We start from the raw sequence: 19,639 nt of genomic DNA, 5'->3' as shown, positions 1-19,639 counted from the left end.
TTTCCTTAGTACCTTCAGACTGTGATACACCTTTTCAAATGAATGATCAAAAGAACTGTGCTATGAAAAAGGGATAGCAGTTGTTGATTTTGCATTAATAGTGAAAGAATAAAATTAAGCCTAATGCTGAATTTTGACTTTTGGGTGGGGTAATCTGTTTGAGATGATTCTGCCTCATGTTCAGCTGGCTGCCTACTGGAACTATAAACCTTAAAGTCTCTATCAACTTTACTGGCTGCACTGTTAGCCATTGAATTGAAGGAAAGTCTCCATAACTCCATGACGTACTTCCTTGGTATGTCTCAGAAGTAAGGTGAATGTGTTAGGTTTGTTAGGCAGTATTTATTAAAACTTGCAATGGATCCCAGTACTTGGTCTTGGATTTGATCTGTAACTTTATTCTGCTCTGAACACTAATAACTGTTCTCCATTCACCTGGAACGTTGTGCTAGGAATTCCTTTAACACATTATTTGCTACAAAGTTCTTAACTATAGGCTTTGGCTAGTGTGGACAGATGGGTGGACTTTTTAACCTTTCAGCCCAAGAAGCAGGTGAAGCAATAATGCTAGTGTCTAGATAGGGGTTTTTTTTTGTTTGTTTGTTTCAGAAAATCTGCTACAATTTTCAGCTAGTGTTTTTTCTCTTCATTACTTGAAGACAAAAAGCCCTTCAGCTGAGGATCAGTTCAGTCACTCTTCTTCAACATAACCCATAGACGTTATAGGAGTCCAAAATTTTAACACCAAAAGGCCGAACTTTATCGTCTGCTCTGACTTTCTGCATTCAGACATCTGCAGTTCCTACCAGATTGTCTTGGGAGTAGGTCAGGCTACCCAAGCAGGAAGCAAACAGGACTGTGTGCTCCTGTCACGTTGGTCCATAGGCACACATCTTTTAGCTGAACTACTTCTCATATGGATTTCATATTATCAAAACCAGTTTCTATCCTCAAAAATATTGATTCATTCAGGAGCCAGAATTGCTTCCTGAAATGTCTCCAGAACTGCATGCAGCTGAATATCAGTCTTATTGTGATTGGATTAATTCACTGGAATACCATCAGTGTGGAGGCGGGTGCCTTCCAACCTTGAGACCAGCTGGAAGTGCTTTTTCTGGAAACTCCCAGGTGCCAAAAGGCAGTCAGTGGAAGCAATTTCAGACACAGAATTAATGAAGGTAACAGCAGATGATATTGGGCAGGAGTATTTGGCAAAAAATCTGATTTTAAAAGGAACAGTAGTTCTAATCAGATGGGTAATATATTATGGATGATGAAAGGGATGTTCGTCTGTGAGATCCATTCTTCTCCAGTGTGTTTAATACAATGTGTATTTTTATGTCCTCATTTGGATGAGGCATCCTGCCCATGTACCAGCTAGTGAGCCATCATAGATATTCTCCCAGACTTTTATTTTGCTCTTGCAACTGTCATAATGAAATCCCATACAGAGTTAACAGAACATTTTTTAAATTATCATTAGTTTTATTTCTTATAGCACTGAAGTTTGTCCAATCCCATAAAATCTCCTGAATGTAAGTACGATGGAGTCTCAAGAGCTTTCATTCAAGTGAATATTGAAGAGTATTTACGACAGGTAAAAATGTAGCTGGCTTACCAGTGCTGGAAAAGCATAATTTCTTGTTAATATTTTCTTCTTTACTCCCCCTTCTTTCTTCTTTCAACTTATGTTAGTGCATCACCTGTGCCATTTGGGGATGGGGATTAGAGTATAGCTAGTAGGGAAGGTTGCCACTTTTATTCCTAGGTCTGGTTCAGAACCATCTCCTTTACTGTCCATATACAGGCATTTATCACCAGCAGCTGTGCAGGCAAATTGTCAAGAAACATCTTTGTTTCTTGATCTGTATTACTGTGTGTTGCTTTCACCTGCTTTGAAGATCTATGCAGTGCCTTTGTCAATGAAATTGCTGCACTTAGCTTCTTATTATGTTGAAATATTTTCCAAATATATAGGTGTTTGTGACCATCTTTTCAATTTTGTTTCTACATACCTTTTCTTTAAATCATCCATCAAAGCTGGTTAGATGATACATTTTGTGCATTGGGGTGGAAGGAGCAGTCTAATATATCACTTTTTTACTTTACATGCTATCATGTATTTCTTAAGGTTCTCTTTAATAATCTTCTTGATTATATATATCACTATTTTCTTTGTCTAAAGCACTGTTATATTAAAATTTATTTATAACTTGACTAGTGGCAAAATCAAATTCAGTGGTATTTAGACCATACATCTGGGCAAATTGGCTTGTGTAGTAAGGTTACTGTTCATCTTTAAGTAGTGAATTAACATTTAACCTAAATATTTATATTTTATGTCTTTTAATGTTTCTTACAAAACGTCAATTACCATTCAATTAAAAATGCAATTTAACTGTTACACTTCAATCTATTCTCTCTCTCTGGGTTCAGAGTATAATGTTTCTCTCATTACATGACATCATCTAACGCTGTCTCAAGGATTGCAGCAGGCAAATCTTTTAACTCTTCATTATTCATTAGTTTCCATTCTGGTCCTCCTAGCTTCAGGGGCCATCAAGTCGTCACATGCCCACACTTGAGTATTGTTATTATTGGCACGGGCTTGTCAAAGCATTAGAGCTCCTGGCAAGGCACACAAAGGAAGGGTTTGTGGTGTCGCAAGTACACGTTGCTGCAAATTATCATCTTCCTGAGTTTCACCCTGGCTATTTTCCTGTGATAAGATTCTGTATGTGCAACCCTGTACCATTGTAAGTGTATTTTCTGTGGAGCTCTCTGACATTCTGCCTTCTTTTTGGAAACAATTATTTGCATTTTCCTTTTTTTTTTCCTTTTGCAGAAAATAATTTCTTCTTATCTAAGCATACATGACATGCAATCTTTTGTTATGATAATAATAAATTATATCACAATCGATTGAATCAGCAGTGTATATCCTGTTTAGCAATGTTGATTTATCAGCATAATTTCACTTTCTAGAAAAGGTATAGGAAATACAGGTGATATCTGCCATATATAAAAAGCTCTCTACATCCAGACTAGTTTTGCAGCAACAGAGGCAGATTTAGATTTCTAGGAATCATTAATAAAATACTTGTAAAAAACACAGTACAGCCTAGGAAAATTGAGCTAGTCTCTCTGGTGCTCAATAAGCTAATTTTCCCCATTTGCAAGCACAAATCTGTTGTCTTAGCATATGATATTTTATTAAAGGGAGATTGCTCTGTTACCTGAGGCATTTTTTTTTTCCTTTCCCCCCTTCGATTTATAATACTCTAAGCACACGGCATGTAGCTTTCTTTCACAGCCTTTTCCTTTGGAGAGGCAAGTAGCAAGAGCAACACCTCATTCTCCATTTGGGATTGAGAAAGCTGGATGATACGGCACCTCCTGCCAGATGTCAGGGGCCTCCTTTGAGCCACTGGGGAGCTTGTGGTGGGAGATGCTTCCAATCCTCTAGCCACTCTGCTCCACGGGCCACTCTGCTTTGAAGGGAGTGCGGTTTCCTGCCCTATGGGCTTTATGGAGCTACAATAACTTTGCTAAGGGTTTCTGTTATTGGTTTACTTTAGCTAGTACAGTCCTTTTAAATAAATGTGACTCCAGAACAGACCTGTTGCCTGAGATGAGGGTGACTGTTTACCCAAGGGATAGTTCTGCTCTTTTATTTTTCCCAGACTTCCGTACATTACAACAGTGACAAAATTTAAACATAAATGCTTCCTAGACGTAATAAAACAACTGAACACCAGAAAACTACTTGCCATTTCTGGTGGCTTTCCTTCCCTCTGCTGTTCCTGGGACAGCAGAGTGGTGCCTTCCAGCTTCCAGCCTCTTGACTTCTATATGGAATAATACACTCTGTATATGGTGGTTTTTGTTTCAGGTTTCTAATATCCATCCTCTCTTACATAACTCCAGATCTTTCCCATTGACTTTGTTAGTGTTGCATCCTATTTTCTTAAACAAATGCTAGAGCTTATCACCTTGCCATTCCAGCTTCTGTATTGACTTTCTTTAAGGGAATGCACTCTTACTTCCTTAAATGGCAGAACCCTTGCTTTACCTTGAAAGCACTTTAGATTGATGTCCTTGGTTTAAACTACCACACCTCATTTCAGCTTAATATAGGGTTATAGAGCAAGCTTTTACTCCCTTTCTGCAGAACTGTTACATTCTACACTTTAACATTTTTTTTTTAATCTTATTCTGTCTAGTGTTGATTACAACCCTTCCATGAAGCTGTATGGATTTTCAACAAAATTAATGTTTTCCTGTTTCCTTAAGTATCATCATTCTGGAGAAAGTTTAATTTATCAAAACATGTGCCTGACCCCCAAACCTCCTTAATAAAATCCTTCTATATGTTTTTCAGCAAAGTTTACCAGTGCAAATTCCTTAACCTGGCCATCTGTCATATTAGGCTGAAGCATTTCCCATAATAGTTCTATAACATTGTCTCCACTTCTGACCTCTCCATTATCAAATTCTACTTTCACTCTCAGTGTGAAGCCAAAGAAATTTCCTTGACTTCTGCAGAATAATGCTTGGTTGGGTGTTTTTTTAATTCTGAAAGTAAAATTTGTCTCAGTGGCTTTTTCAGAATCGGGTATTTTCCAAGACTCTTTTTTTGAAGTACAAAACCATCCTACATTTTGTGGTCTCACAACTCTTTACCATAAGACACTCTTTCACGCACATAATACTACCAGGTCCTTTCTATATAATTTTTAATGTTTTGTTGTTTTTCTATTTCACACCATTTCCTGAATTATACTGCTTCGGACTCATTCTGGAACAGTTATTCATTGCTTCCTTTCTGTTCACAGGGTAAGATAAAGTCATTAGCTGTGTTTCTGCTCTGCTTCTCCATTGCTAGCAATGAAGTACAACTGCTTGGCTCACTCTTGAGCCAGGTCTGTGTCTTTCAAACAGAAGAATCTGCACAAATACAGATATGAGTCCAGGCATAATACAAAATGTCAGGATAACCTACAGAGTTACAGTTATACCGGTGCAGGTAAATATTACTAATTAGATCTGATTTCCAGGTGCTGAAATCACAGGCTTGAAATCTGGGCTCTAAGGAAGTTGGTGGAAGTTTTGGCACTGACTCTAGCGGGGTTGGGACTTCATCTGAAATACTGGCTTGCAGCCACCCTATATGGACCTCTCCATTCACACGTGCTTTTGCTGCCATATGGCCTGAATGGAATATCACAGGGAGAACACGGTAGTAAGCTAAACATTGTATATGTAAATGAGCTTCAGGTGACATACTTAAAAGTCCTTTTGTACTGATTCCTTTCATACTGCCTGTATGTATTCACATTATTGATTTTTTTTTTTTCTTTAACGTGTGGAGACAAAATGCATTCTGATGAAACTTATGCTAACTGGAATCCACTTATATAGTGATGACACAAAAGCAATAGAAATAATTTTAGGTGTTCAAGTTGTTCATTTTAAAATTTGAGCAGACTTAATTATGATATCAATGGCAGCAGAACTTTTACTAAATTATGGTTTTTATGAAGAAATAAACATTTGTTTTTCAATACCTTGGTCTGTTTGGTTCTCATTTTGTACTATAGTTAATATTCTTATTTAAATGGTAAATGTTCTTATTTTCTATTTAAAAGTTGTAAACTTCATCTCTGAAGTCTCCATCTGAGTCATAGCTGATGTATGTTTCCCTGCATACACTCACTTTAAGTTCAGAGGAAGTTGCTCACAATTTGTATCAAATTATAAGCAGATACTCTAAAGAAAGTTTTCTCAGGGATAACCTGAGAAGTAGCTTCAGTTTTTCTTACTGTTTTCAAACTGATTATATATATATAGTGTATATGCATATATAAATGGTATTTTTTTAGATCTACATACACATATACACATACAGAGCCTGTTTGCATATGCACACACACAATTATGAGATATTACCTGGTATACATCCACTGTGTCCTCCATTATAAAGCAATTTGAAAAAAAATAATTCTTGTCTTTCATCCCTTCTTGAAGTTTGACTTTTGGTAGTCACCTTTAGTAGTTATATAAAATAATTTTCTTTGAAAGAATGGCATCCTACACCCCACAGGAATTTATTGCTGAGTTATAATCTCGCTTATAACTTGTTTATCTTACACTCTTTCTGTATGCAGCGAGGCAGCAATGTGACGTGTAACAAAATGTTTTTAGCAATGCATGAATATGTATGCTCTGCAAATACAGTAATGTGAAAAATAGTACTTGTGGTTTGCAAAGAGTTATTTGAGCAGTAGGATTGCTATTTTTCCAGGTTTTTGACTAAATAACTAAAAGTTATAAAAAGAAATTCCTGTAACAAAACCCAGAACTAGATCTCTATGCCTTTCAGTACTGTAGAATAAGGCGAAGAAACTATGAAAAGTTTGCTATTCGGTAGGTTCAAGTTTCAAATTACTCATGAGTAAACAACTTTAGCTCTAAAATACAGAGGTTTTATGTTCAGTTAACAAGGACTGTACCATCTCAATGCATGTGTGGGTGTACTGTGTTGTGGTCTTATTTCACCACATAGATTAACGTTTGTTATGAATGTTTTACTGAGATTTCTGTATAGCTGTGCTATATCACATACTTTTCCAGTAAACCTACATTATGTCAATTTATTAACATGATCTTTTTATTACCACTTTTTAAAATATAATGAGTTTTTCTTTTTCCTTTTCCCTCTTTGTGCCTCTCAAATCAATCTTGACTGCCAGTGATTATTGGGTTAAGTTCACTGCGTGCCCCCAGACCCTCATAGGGATGGTTTTGTGAAAAGTTAAATATTTTAAATGGCTTAACATCTATGAGAAAGAAGAAGGAAAAAAATTAAAAATGGCTGCTGCAACTATTTCAGGTTATTCATCCATCTCTTGTGAGTGTCTTATTCTGCATCGCTTTGCCATTTTAATGAGACCAGCCATGGTATGTGTGATGCTTGAAAGAAAGGCCTCTGAACATATCCCACATGCTAAGAATTGTTCGAGCATGAAACTTTCCCATTTTATATTTTAATAAAACCTTTCTTCAAAAAGTAAATGAAGAAGAATGTTCTTTTGTAATTCAGATGTCATTAGTATTATATGAGCCTGGAGTCATCTTGTCTCATTTTACATGGCTGAGAAATCTGTTATGAGGAGTTTTCATCTTTCTTTAAACAATGAAGACAGGTAAGGTTTTGCTTCGTTGTTTCTCAAGAAAATCTGGGCACTTAGGATACTAACTTAGGCACTTTAAAAAAGTCACTAAAATGTCGAAGGACACATCTGAATTGCCTTGCTTATATCACAGATCTTTGTCCTAAAGCCAGCTCACAGCTATAGAGATGCTCCTCGTTACTAAGGCTTTTTGTACTTCTGATCAGAAAACTTTACCGTTCAATCTGTGAATCTGAGTTAGTTGAACCTTGCAGATTTTGCTTGTCTTACTTTGCTTGTCTTAGAAATAAATTACTGTTATTTCAGTGCTGCTCTTAAGGATCAATCACATTACATTCGATCCAAAACCATAATAACTTGAAAAGCGAGTCCTTTGCAGTCACCATGCCGCAAGCAGCCAGGCTGCTGAGAGGCATTCCTCTTCATGCTGGATTTCACAAGTCAAATTTTCTCTTTTTCAGTCAGATACACAGGTCCATCTACTTTCGTTGTGCATTGGATGCATGATGTTCAGTGTCACAAGGCTAGACAAAAAAGCTGGGTAGGTCTGCCTGGCAGATCTTTATTCTTTTTTCCCTTGAAATCAGCTCTTCACAAGCTCATTTCTGGTTACTAAATGCTATGAAGTTCTAGGTGAGCCAACCAGTATAGTTGTAGAAAATCCAGATGACAATATTACAATGCTTCATACTGTAGTTTCTTCATAAAATCTAATAAAATCCCAGTTGCTATAATAAAATTTTTAATTAATAAATAATTAGAAAATTATTCATTTATATTAATATACATTAATACATAAATTTTAATAAATAATCAAAGTATTTTAAAAGAATTACATGGCAATAGAAGGTCTTAAAATAATTCTCTAGCTTCTGACTGATGAAGAGACAGGTATAGTGTAAGCTGTCCAGTTATGTACAGTTTAAGTTGTTTGGGTTTCAGGGGTTTTAATTAGGAAAAAAAAGCCCTATATTCAGGCAGTTGTAGCAATGCAGTATGTTCTTTGTGAGTCTAAAATCAGAGAATGAGTTCTGTCACGGTCAAGCTAAATCTAGATTTCATAGACATGAAGAAAAAGTTAGAACTGTTATTTCAGATTAAACTTGCCTATTCTGAAATTCAGAAAAGGCTATCTAGCCCAAATATACTGAATGCTTGATTGAATAAAGTGTAAATTTAATACTATGATTGGATGTACTTATATAGGCTTGAATTCACCTACATTTTCTAACTCTTTATTGAGTTTGAAAGACTTAACTGTATTAGGGAGCATATTTTTTGATACTCAAATGAATTTGCGTTAAATCAGTGCTTTAAAAAAGAACCCTCAGCTGCTATGCATGGCTGAAAAAAAAAATGCTTGAGAAACACATTCCTAGAAACCTAAAAAATACTGGAGGGAATGACCACAAGTATCTTTGGAATAGGAGAATTTTCAAAAACTGAATTTGCAGGGGTCTATTCATAACATTGCCTGAAAATCATTCACAAAAATATGCTGCCTTTAACTTGAGCAGAAGAATTCAGGGTAGTTTTGTTTGCGTGCATGTGTGTGTTTGTGTGTGTTAAAAGGTTTCCTCTTTTCTTTTGTTATAAGCACTCTCAAACTCTGTACAAATTCTGGTGTTTTCAGATGTGTAGAATTAGCCACTGAGTCCCCTTTGATAACAGAAATCACACAGGGCTGCTTCAGTGGAGAAAACTGGGAGCCAGGCAAACTTCTGAGCTGTAGCCTTGGATGCCATAATTATTTTCTTTTTCTCTGCTACCTAAAACTGTTTTATTACCTGAAAATAGGAAGAAGTGCTACTAGAGGTTCACCTTCTAATTTAAAGACATACGAGTTTGAGAATATCCCCTTGGAGCTATTCTCAACTTTTATGAAGAGAACAGAAGGAAGTTGACGGGGACTTCATCATAGAGATTTACTTCCTTAGAGCTCTCCTTCTGTGCAATGTGTAAAATGCATAATCTCAGAGGATTTTGCACCACTGACTTTGAAAATTCCCTAGTTTAATTTGTAGCAGGCAGTTTGTAGAGCTAAGGTATTTCAAAAAGGCCTTTAAAAATAAAGGGGTAAATGATGCTAGTAGGACTCCCAAGCTGTATGATAATTAAAATTCTAATGACTTCAATGCATGGATTGTGTCTTGTTGCACTGAGAAGAGCAAAATTTCTGTTCTGGCTGCCTGATGACTTATGGTGACTTTCATTTTTTTTGTTTGATTTTTTTTTTTTTTCAGCTTTCATTTGCAGCAACAACGCCAGAGTTGGCTGATAAGAAAAAATATCCTTATTTCTTCCGGACAGTGCCATCTGATAACGCAGTGAATCCAGCAATTTTGAAGTTACTCAAATATTATCAGTGGAAGAGAGTAGGAACTTTAACCCAGGATGTACAAAGGTTCTCTGAGGTAAGATTTACCTAATTTCCAGTACACAGAGAGCGCTACTAATCTCATGCGTCCAAGGAGCTAGTTCTTCTGTTAGTAGCAATTAAGTAAAAAAACCCCAACAGACCTACTGTTTCAGTCTTGTTTGGCTTTGTCTCACTAGGTCACATTTGCTGTACTGAATAAACTTAATTCCTTTTTGGGGTTTATTTGACTGTCCATATTAAAAACTACACATGCTTTCCCTTGTCTGTTTTTCATACTCAAGATCATTGCACCCAAGTGCAAAAAAAACAGTTTGGGGTTTTTTGTAGCGAAGTTTCCTTCATGCTCTTTGACTTGCCAAAATGTATGATTTTGAAGAAGGTTTGTATCCTGACATTGGTTCCCTTTAAAGAGAGAATAAATCTCATTTTATTGTGTTCCTTTTACGCTCTGATGTATTATAAGCATCAGTCTGAACATTGAGTGACAAAATGTGGTAGGTCTATGGCTGAAAACAGTGGAAGAACTTACTGAGAGAAATGACTGAAGTCCCCAGTGTTGATAAGATCACATACGATGCATCCTCCAGATCCTCTGAGCTTCACTATGAGCAACATTTTGGTCATAGAAATTGTAATAATATATAGACCAAGTGCATTAAGCACAGTTTTAACAACAGATTATTTAAAAGAAAGTAATCAGAGCAAGACACGGGAAAGAATTGGCCTGTTAATTGATGAGAGGCAAAAGTAATAGAAGCATGCCAGTTTCGTGGTTTGTTTTTTTTTTCCCCTTCCTCAGCATTCATTAAAAGAAAAAGGCTGACTGTGTTATGAAGACTAGCATAATTAAAACTAATGAAGAGGGATAAGAACAGGTTACAGTCTGCTTAGATGAGTCAGATATTTTCAAATTGTCTGGCACAATTAATTCACTACAGACTACTTAAGAAATCTTAGAGTCTTCCCTTATAAGGGCTTTGAGAATTACAGGATAAAAAGTAAGTGAATTGTAGGGGGAGGGAAGAAACCTTTGTGTCTGTCTTTCCAAAAAAAACACATAAAGACCCAGGGAATTACAGATCAGTCAGGCTAAATTTAATTCCTGGAAATACACTTGAGCAGATAATCTGTTTGGAATCACTCAGAAGATAAAAAGATGCTAAACAATGGCCAAAATGGATTTGTCAAGAATAAATCATGTAAAGCAATCTAATTTCCCTCTATGACAGGATAATAGGTCTCAAGGAGATGGGATAGATAAGTGTGATGTTTTATGACTTATAAAAATGTTAAAGGTGTTCCTAAAGAAAAGCAGGGAAACTTGGTCTTGAGGAAGATGCAGTCTCTAAGCAATATTCCTGCCACCAAGGTTAATTGACATTGTATCAATTGAATATTTATTTTTAAAACAAATGCTGAAGAAAAAAGTCACCAAAAAGTATGATATGATTTATCCTTGTTTGGCCTGGAATTATAATTTCAAAAAGTAGTTATCAGTGGTTAACTGTCACACAAGAAGGATGGGATTCTGTCAAATGGTTTTCTCTAGAAAGTGATAAGGTTTTCTCTAGATAGTGGAATAGAGAAAATGTTTATTAAATCTGCAGCTGAGACCTACTTGGGAAAAGCTGCAAGCACTTTGCAGAGGACAGGATTAGATTTCAGAAAGATCTTGACAAGTAGAGAAAGGTTTTACTATAAATAATATTTAAGTGAAAAAGTGCTAAATGGCTATCTAGGCAGCCAATCTCCAGAGAAGGATAAACGCTGTAGTGAACCACAAACTGGATAAGGGTCGAGAAGGTCAAACTGCTTGACCTACTGTAAAAAGTAGAAAGGAAGCAAACTGCTTTCATTTCTCCACCCCCAATGTAAGGCAGTGTTGACACATAAGACACCCAGAGTAAACTTCAACACTAGTTCTCATTAGGTGCAAGTTGGAACATCAGGTCTAGTATTGTCCAAGAAGGAAGTAGATCAGAGATGTCTATAAGAAAGTTCAGTAATTTGGAAACATGTTTTACAAGAAAGATTAGAAATGGAAAACAGTGGAATAGTCTGGGTATGTTGTAGGTAGGTACCTTCATCATATAGGGTTTGTTAAGACAAGACTAAACAAACGTGACACAGGGCTTCTTGTTATTCCTTTGGGACAGAGGGGTGGATTTCATGTCTGTCAGGGTCGCTTAAGAAATGTTAAAACTGCAGCTTTCAAGGACTTTTTAGATTGCTGCACTTGAGTTCAAAGTATTTCTATTTCTCCTGAAAGGTAGAGCAACAACCCTCTGTGTCAGACTGCAAACTCAATTTAGTGTGATTCATTAAAACTTTCTGGTAATGCAAGGTCCAGTTAAAATTCCTTGAATTCAGGTGATTTTTATAGAGCCTGTTGAGCCCAGAGTCTTTGACATTTTTAGAGCTCCATCCTTCCTTTTTCAGCTCCGTGCAGTTTCTCCCTTCCCTGTGCAGACAGTGAAAGCACAGAAAAAACTGGAGAAAATAACTAGTTGGCTGTACAGGAGCAATGAGTGATGGGAGCCACCAGCAGCAGAGGGGGAAGAATATGCCATGGCCAGGCAGAGCCCAGCCCCGCTGCAAGGGAGGAGGACCAGCCCAGAGAGCAAGCCCAGGTTCAGCCAAGCGTGCAGACCATCAGGCAAGGAAGCCCATGGCTGCGAGACAGGTCCAAGGCCAAGCTGGGAAATCAATCCCCAGGTCACAGTCATGTCTAGTGATTGTTGGGTGGGTCGATGGCAGAGACTGAAGACACAGGACTAAAGGTGTGGGTGGAAGTTCTAGAGGAGGAACCACTAGGGCCTGTTACTGACTTCCAGGTGCTGGTATAAATCTGTACATTGACTGAAACCATAATTTTCCCTCTAAAGGAACATAAGCCAAAACTATCCTTCTAACATTTTTTGAAAGTGACAAAATTGTTGAAAAGCATCTAAAACTTATCTCCTTGTTGTAAAATTCCACTAAGCTTAGGATGTGATTCTTCTTTTCTATACTCAAAATGCATTACAAACCAGTAGACCAGAAGTAACTGTCATCTCTGTTTACTCTCATATAAAGTGAAATAAGCAGAAATAAATGGGTCTTCAGAGAAGTCTGTGTAGTAACTCAGGTGGTTTTACTTTTAGCAACAAGACAGAGCAATTTTCTCTTTTATTTTTCCATCTCCCAGGAAGACTGTATCAGTTTGGCAGACCTCTTTTAAAAAAAAAATTACAACAATTTGCATACCTATCTTAATTTCTTCCAGTTGTCATTCCACCTAAAAATATGTGGCAATAGATATTGCCTTCTTGTTCATGTTATATAAAGAAGACTTAATACAGCTATAATTTAGTCAACAGGAACTCAGATGGCAGCTGAAGAGATGCAATTAAACTTCTTTTTAGGGGGGCTGATCACTTTTTCTTTAGCTGGATCACTGTCTCCTGTCTCTCTGCAATTTGTACTATTATCTTATGTCCAGATAATTAAAGGTCATCTAACTTATGTGCAAGTTATCTGTCCCTGGAAGTCATAAAGCTGTTGCTTTGGTTTACCTTGTCTTGTAATGAGACAGTTGTCTCAATTGCTTAGATTATCAGTCTTACTCTGGTTTACCTCTGGAGGCCAGAATTACAGAGGAGCTCTTGCTTCTGTGTCAGCCATTTTCCTTGGGAAACCTTCCTATGGAGACTGCGTTATCACACATTTCCTTTCACTTGGTGGAAAACCTCTTTCTTATAAATAAATGTTACATCTTCCTCATTCTTCAGGTCACACAGAGAGGCAAAAGCTAGGAAGAGAGAACAGAGATGTTTATACCAGCATGCTTTCAGTTCTTAAAACATATGGAAAATATCTGTATATCTGATACTGCTAGCATGGCTGGAGGCTTCCTTTCTTGGTGTTGCTTGGATCTCAAGGATTATGACTTTTTAAATGACCAGAAGTCTATGGTTGCCAATAGCGCAGATCACTGTTAGCATTCTGTATGAGTTATTCAGGTCTGTTTGTACAACCAGAAATGTCTCTTCCATTAGTTTAATGTTTGAAGTCTATAAGTTGACTTGGTATAAGGGTAACATACAAATGTCTTCAGTTCAGTTACTTAACTAGGACAAGTTCATACCTCTTGTGCTCTGTGTCCTAGATTTTGTGGATTGCCGCCCTGTTCTCATCCTCTGGGAGAAGCCTCAGTTTCAAAAGTTAACAATTCTGTGGCAAAGGTTTATAAATGAGGTTACAAAATATTTTCAGGGTTTTCAGTTTTAAGTATTTGCTATGGTATATAATCATAGGGTAATTTAGGTTGGAAGAGACCTCATGAGATCGTACGGTCCAACACACTGCTGAAAGCAAGGCTAGCTTTAATGTTTATCACCCCTGAAGACTGTTGCACACACTTCTCAGTAAAGTCCTGACCATGCCTGTTTCCAGTTCCCAGGTGAGCTTTCAGTTGATCAGAAATTATGCAGCAGTTGGTGCCTTCAATTTTGTGGCTGTCTAGCAGTAGCTGTTTGGGATTGTATTTTGAGTTAGGCAAACCAAGCAATATTCCTGTGGTCTGTTTGCTATGTTCCATGTTTTGGTGGGCAGAATCATGGAAATGAAATCATACTTAACTATCAATAACTCAAAATATTTGGAGCCACCAGTATTGTAGAAGATGTAAAGGCTTCATAATGTGACTGTGAAATGGAAGAATGTGTAATCCTGTACTGGTTTTCAGGTAACGCTGTATTTGTTAATCAGTAATTCTAGCTTACCTTACTTGAGAAATATGCAGGAAGGAACAGTAAAATACTAATTTTATTTGTACACACTTTTTGGTTCATAATATGTTTCAAACTGAAAGTTGGCCCTTGATTACACTGGTACGCCAGGAGGGATTCTGGCTTCCTTGTTTTGTGATAGGACACTTCCCTTAGACTGGCTTTGGTCATTTTCTTTTGCTCCTGTAATGTTAATTTTAATTCAGTGGAACTGCACTTTAACTTCACATTTGGTGGCATATTCATTATATTTCTAGATTTAAAATATATATATATATTTCCCTCCCACTGAGTATCTTGTCTGGAATTGTTTTTAAAACAAGTTAAATTCTGATCATCTCAAGTGACTCTTTGTTTTCCTCTGCTTCTTAATAGTCATCCTTTTATGTGATTTCTGTGCTTCTTCCTGGAAATATTGAGAACTCCTAATGCAATTTTATCAGTGTAGGTGGCATTTCAAAAAGACAGAAAAAATGAGAAGTGTGCAGTAAGCTAATGAAATATATTAACAATATGAAAAATAAAAGATGAAGCATTCTCTCTTGTGACTCTGTCACAATCTTCATTGAGTTTAATAGCCTAAAAATACCTTTGTGACAAAAAATAAAGAGGAAAAAATCCTTGTAAGTGGACAAAATAGTACTTTTTCTGGCTGGCATGATTAACACACTTAGGATTTCTTAAGGTTGTACTGCATTTTGTACACTGACATCTACTTCAAAAATCAGCTGGTTGTCAGGGTCCATTTTACCTAACTTGAAAGCATTAGCATCTATAAATTCCAGTTCTCATCCCAGAAAATGTAATACTGGAAAAAGAAGCCAATAGTATATCTCTATTCCTGTAGAGAAAGCAGGGCAGAAGTCTTATTACTCTAGAAGTTTATTTACCGTAGCCTTGCACTCTCACTGTGGAGTCTGCAAACTAGGATCCGAGTTAGTGGTCAGTTCTGATGAAAATTCGTTGGGTAAGCAGATGCAATGAGACAGTTACTGAGGGGCTGAGATGTATTAGGCAGGGAAAAGAAATACCTGGTGACCTTTCAAATTTCAGCCAAAAAGCAAGCTTGAGACACCAGTTTTTGATGGCTGTAGGTATACACTATGCGGACTTCAAGATGTGATTACACTCTGCCTTCTCAGGCTTGGCTTCTGAGTAAAGACAGAAGAGCAGAGACTTCTACCCTCCATCAAAGTTTCCAACAGGTTTTAGGGCAGCAAGAAAAATACTAATTTTTCTCTAAGAATGATCTTGGAAGCATCAAATTCTCCAGGTAACATCAGTGTTTAAACTGGAAGTTCTGAATAGCACCTAGTGATTTCATCCTAGAAGGTGCCCTGTACCATCAACTTTGAGAGCAGAAAAGTGGGAGAGGCAGAAAATAAGACACAGCAGGCAGTAAAAGAAAAAGAGTAAAAAAAGTAAGCAGGAAAACTGAGACATTACAAATGTCACTGTTTAACTGTAGAACTTTTGCAAACTGTCTCTTCTGATTTTTCTTATTTTTTTAAGGTGTCCTGTCTTCCTCCTGTATTCTATCTATCTTTTTGTCTGTTTTCTGTGTAATTTCATTCTTTCCACAAAGCCTTTCAGATTCTTTTTACTGGTTCGTATTTTTTTTCTCTAAAGGAAATGAAAAGATCTCTGTGATGTCTTTCCTTTGCTGGTTCCACCCAGGAATTTCTCCCATCTCCCTGTGCTTAGCTGCTTTTGAGGAAGGAGCAGTCTTCTCTTGACATAGGTTGCTATAGTCAGGACAAAATAAACAGATAACTTCTGTCCAGTGTTCACTAATATTTATAAAGCTGACTGGTAATAAAATAAATTGTTAGATGTTATTTAAAATACTAATATGAAGGTTTTGAGGCAAAAGTTTTGGTCATTGTTACTGGACAGCTATTGACATGGTCTGTTCTTCCTGAGTTTGGAGGATGCTTAAGATGCCTTAATATGGCCTTAAATATTCTTTAAGGATTTGTTGAAATATATCCTGTATCAAACAAAGAGGGTTTTATTTGTCTTCATTGGTTTAAAAGAAAAACAAAAGCAAATTTTCACCAAGTGTGGATGTATACTTTGAAAGCTGTGAACTACTGATGTAAAAATCGTAGCAAAAGAGTCTATATTTAAACAAACTTCACTTGTTATGAAGAAATCACTTGTTTGCTTGGTGTTTTTCATGATCTCAAGAAGCCCCAATCTTCTTCTACCAGAGAGATTTCTAGTGAATTCAATAAGCTGAAATATGGAGACTCTGTCCTACTTGTGGTTTCTAAGTTCTCCTGTAAAGCAAAAGCACAGGCATAGATGTGCCAGAGATCTTCATATTGCCCTATTGCCAGTTCTTGCCTGAATTCTGCAGCAAATTCTTAGGAACAACTTCAAGTTCTCTTCATCTTACGAATATGAATGAATTCCCCTGTTCTGTCTTACAATTCCGTTTTCCTAGAATTCAAGTCGATACATTTAAGATCATGACAGAAAGGCAGTCTCTGAAAATGACTTCAACTAATATCACAAAATACTATTCATATAAATGGGAAACTGTATCTTCGCTAGTGTTTGTAAGTGGTTTAAGGAGGAAGGATCGCTGTAGCAATTTAAAATGGAAGAGACAGGCATTTCTTTCAGTAAGAAATTTCAGAATCTGAAAGGAAGATGTTCAGGCATATAAAATATAGGTGGTCACTTGCTGGAATTTTCGGAAAGGCATGCATAAGTGTCTTTTTGGCCTGTTGCGCAAATGTCATCCATGCTAGGAAACTTTTTTTCATATGGCAGTAATACATTGTTCAATATTTTTCACATTTGCTTCTGTTCCCTAATACATTTCTTACATTTTTTTAACTTAAAAAAAAAAAAAAGAGGCTAGAACATCACTTGGCAGAGAATTAGCTATGCAGTGGTATTATATTGTTGTGTCCTTGTTAAAATCCAAGTGTCTTCAACAAAACCAAATCAGATTTAAGAATTTTTTAGATAACTGGTCGCCATTCTAGCATGTTCAAACCTTATATTGTGCATGTGTGATAGGCTGGTGTTTGCAACACAAGATAAATGAGTGGAATCATCAGTACCTTCTATACATCTAATACCTCCTGGCTGACAAACTCCATATATTTAAGAGTTCTCTGATGGATCTGATATAAAAATCATCCCTTTATCTGAAACAAAGACTGATCCAGACTCAAAGAAGAAAATTCCCATTTAGATTATATTGAAAATCTGTTACAACAAGCATTGTCTTGGAACACATGTTAGCATTGCACATTGAAATTTTATTGCTTATACCACAGCATTGTCCTAATTCTTCTTTGGGTTTTGCTGTCCTTTGGTGCTTGTTTTTTAGAAAATGAAAATAAATCACTGTTTAGAATCATATTTCATCCTTTTAACTTGCAAAAATTTCCCCCACGCAATAGTTTTGATTGAGTATCTAATTATCTTCCATTCATCAGGCAATTGCAGGATATTTTCAAATTAAAATCAGTGGTGCAGTGATGAAATTTAAAAGTGGGCACCATTGTGCACATGATGTAGATGAGTGCTAGGAAAATGTGATATTGTCCAAATCAGAAGAGAGTAAGCTCCCTTCACTGAAATAACCATTTCTGAAACAATTTATTAAAATTCAAGGTCTTAATTGCTAAGAGGTTAAAATAAAACCCTGGAAATGTCATAGAATGTCTTTTGAAATGATGAACCTTCCTGGAAGAGTATGCAAATTTAACAGAATCCATTCCCCGTGAAAGGTAATCTGCAAGCACTGGAGTCAAGAAGATAAAGCAGTTGTTAAACTGCTTGAAGTCAGCATGTGCAGGACTGGGGCCATTCCTTAAGTTTGATTTCAAAAATATGCCTGTCTCCTATCACTGTCATTATGAAAGATTAAAGCCCGAATTAGCTCAGGATGTGAGAGTAATTTTTAAGTGTTCCTGTGTGTTTTCCTCAGTGCTGCATGTTCACGGATACATTTATTTACTGGGATTTGTTTTAAAAAACTGATCTCTTCCCAAGAACTGTGGTGTTTTTTTTCTGTATTATTCTGGTTGTGTCCACCAAAATCTATATTGTATTTTCTCTGTCTTCATTATTGCTTTTAGATTGTTTTGCAGTGATTCAGGATTCAGTTTCAACAGATCGCAGAACCTCTTGTGCCCTGTGAGGACAGTGGAACCTTTTTGGGGCTAGAGATAGCTTTTCCCTAAGAAAAGTGTTTAAGAAAAGACATCAGTCATCCCTCTTAGACTTCAAATCTAGAAATGTAGAACATACGTACTGTCACACAGTCAGAATTCTGCCTTCTTTACACATTATTAATTTACTGTGTAGAAAAAAAAAAAGTCCAAGATGAGGATTAACACAGCTCTTCTGAGACTTTTTCACATATTCTCAGTCATCCCCAAAACATGCATCTGCCCCATCATTAACACAATGCCATGCATCTTCTGATTATCTGTGCTGCCGTGTCGTACTGAGGATCTGAGTGAACTGGTGATGTAGACCACTCTGGAGCATATGGCTCAAGCAGGCAGTCGCCCAGAAAAGTAAGAATGTAAGCTGTTAACATCTGGCCAGTCTTTTGTTCATTTGTCTGGAGCAGCCAGATTGATCTCCACATAGTTTGGCTTCCAGTGCAGTTTCATGTTTTATTTACTCCCCCCCTTTAACTGCAGGCTGCTGATGAAAGTGGCAGTCCTCTCTTATCCCCCTGCCAAGTTTCTGCCTTCTCCATTGCACGTGATCTTTAGCAGTCATTCCACTGTCGTGGATCGGCTCATCTGCCCAAAGCTAAGCTTCCATTTGCAGGGTGACTCAGGCTCTGTGGTTATAATTTTTCTGCAATTCTCATGTCATTTGGAAAAGTGGAAACTTAACTTTCATGGAGACTTACTGGACATCACTCAAAGTGCAGAGTGAAGATTTTGTGTGATGGGAGTCTGAAAGCCAGTGCGAAAACTTTTTCTGTGGTTTTGAGAAGATCGTTCACCTCCAACATGAGTGAGTGGGGCATGTAGCAGATCTAGGCGTATGCTTGCCAGGAGAGTTTTTCCATGCTGTATTTCCTTTGCTTGCAAAAATGATGAAAATATGATGGAAATGAAACAGAGAGAAGTTGTCAAAGTTACAGTGAGACTCCAGTGGTGTTCAAAACCTTTAGGAGTACTAAATTTAGTATGGTTCTTCTGGGTCCTGGTAAATATTTAGAGGCCATGGGATTATGGGAAAGTCATACGATTGTGATATGGGAAATGGGGAGAAAGCAGAGAGAGAACCTTAGCTTAGGTTTGTTGCTT

The 19,639-nt window shown here is 36.9% G+C and overlaps 1 protein-coding gene across 2 annotated transcripts in view; it reads left to right on the top strand.

The window, feature by feature from the left end:
* The window catches only part of GABBR2 (gamma-aminobutyric acid type B receptor subunit 2), a 487,663-nt gene that overhangs the window by 177,960 nt on the left and 290,064 nt on the right, over positions 1 to 19,639 (top strand). For both annotated transcript variants that reach the window (XM_056333263.1, XM_056333265.1), the window contains exon 3: positions 9,437 to 9,607. In XM_056333263.1, coding sequence (XP_056189238.1) covers positions 9,437 to 9,607 — 171 coding nt within the window. The remainder of the gene's footprint in view (positions 1 to 9,436; positions 9,608 to 19,639) is intronic.

Source organism: Falco biarmicus, chromosome 3, assembly GCF_023638135.1.
Source record: "Falco biarmicus isolate bFalBia1 chromosome 3, bFalBia1.pri, whole genome shotgun sequence".
In the NCBI taxonomy this organism is placed as follows: domain Eukaryota; kingdom Metazoa; phylum Chordata; class Aves; order Falconiformes; family Falconidae; genus Falco; species Falco biarmicus.
Note: the sequence above shows the minus strand (reverse complement) of the source record. Positions and strands in the feature narration are given on the sequence as shown.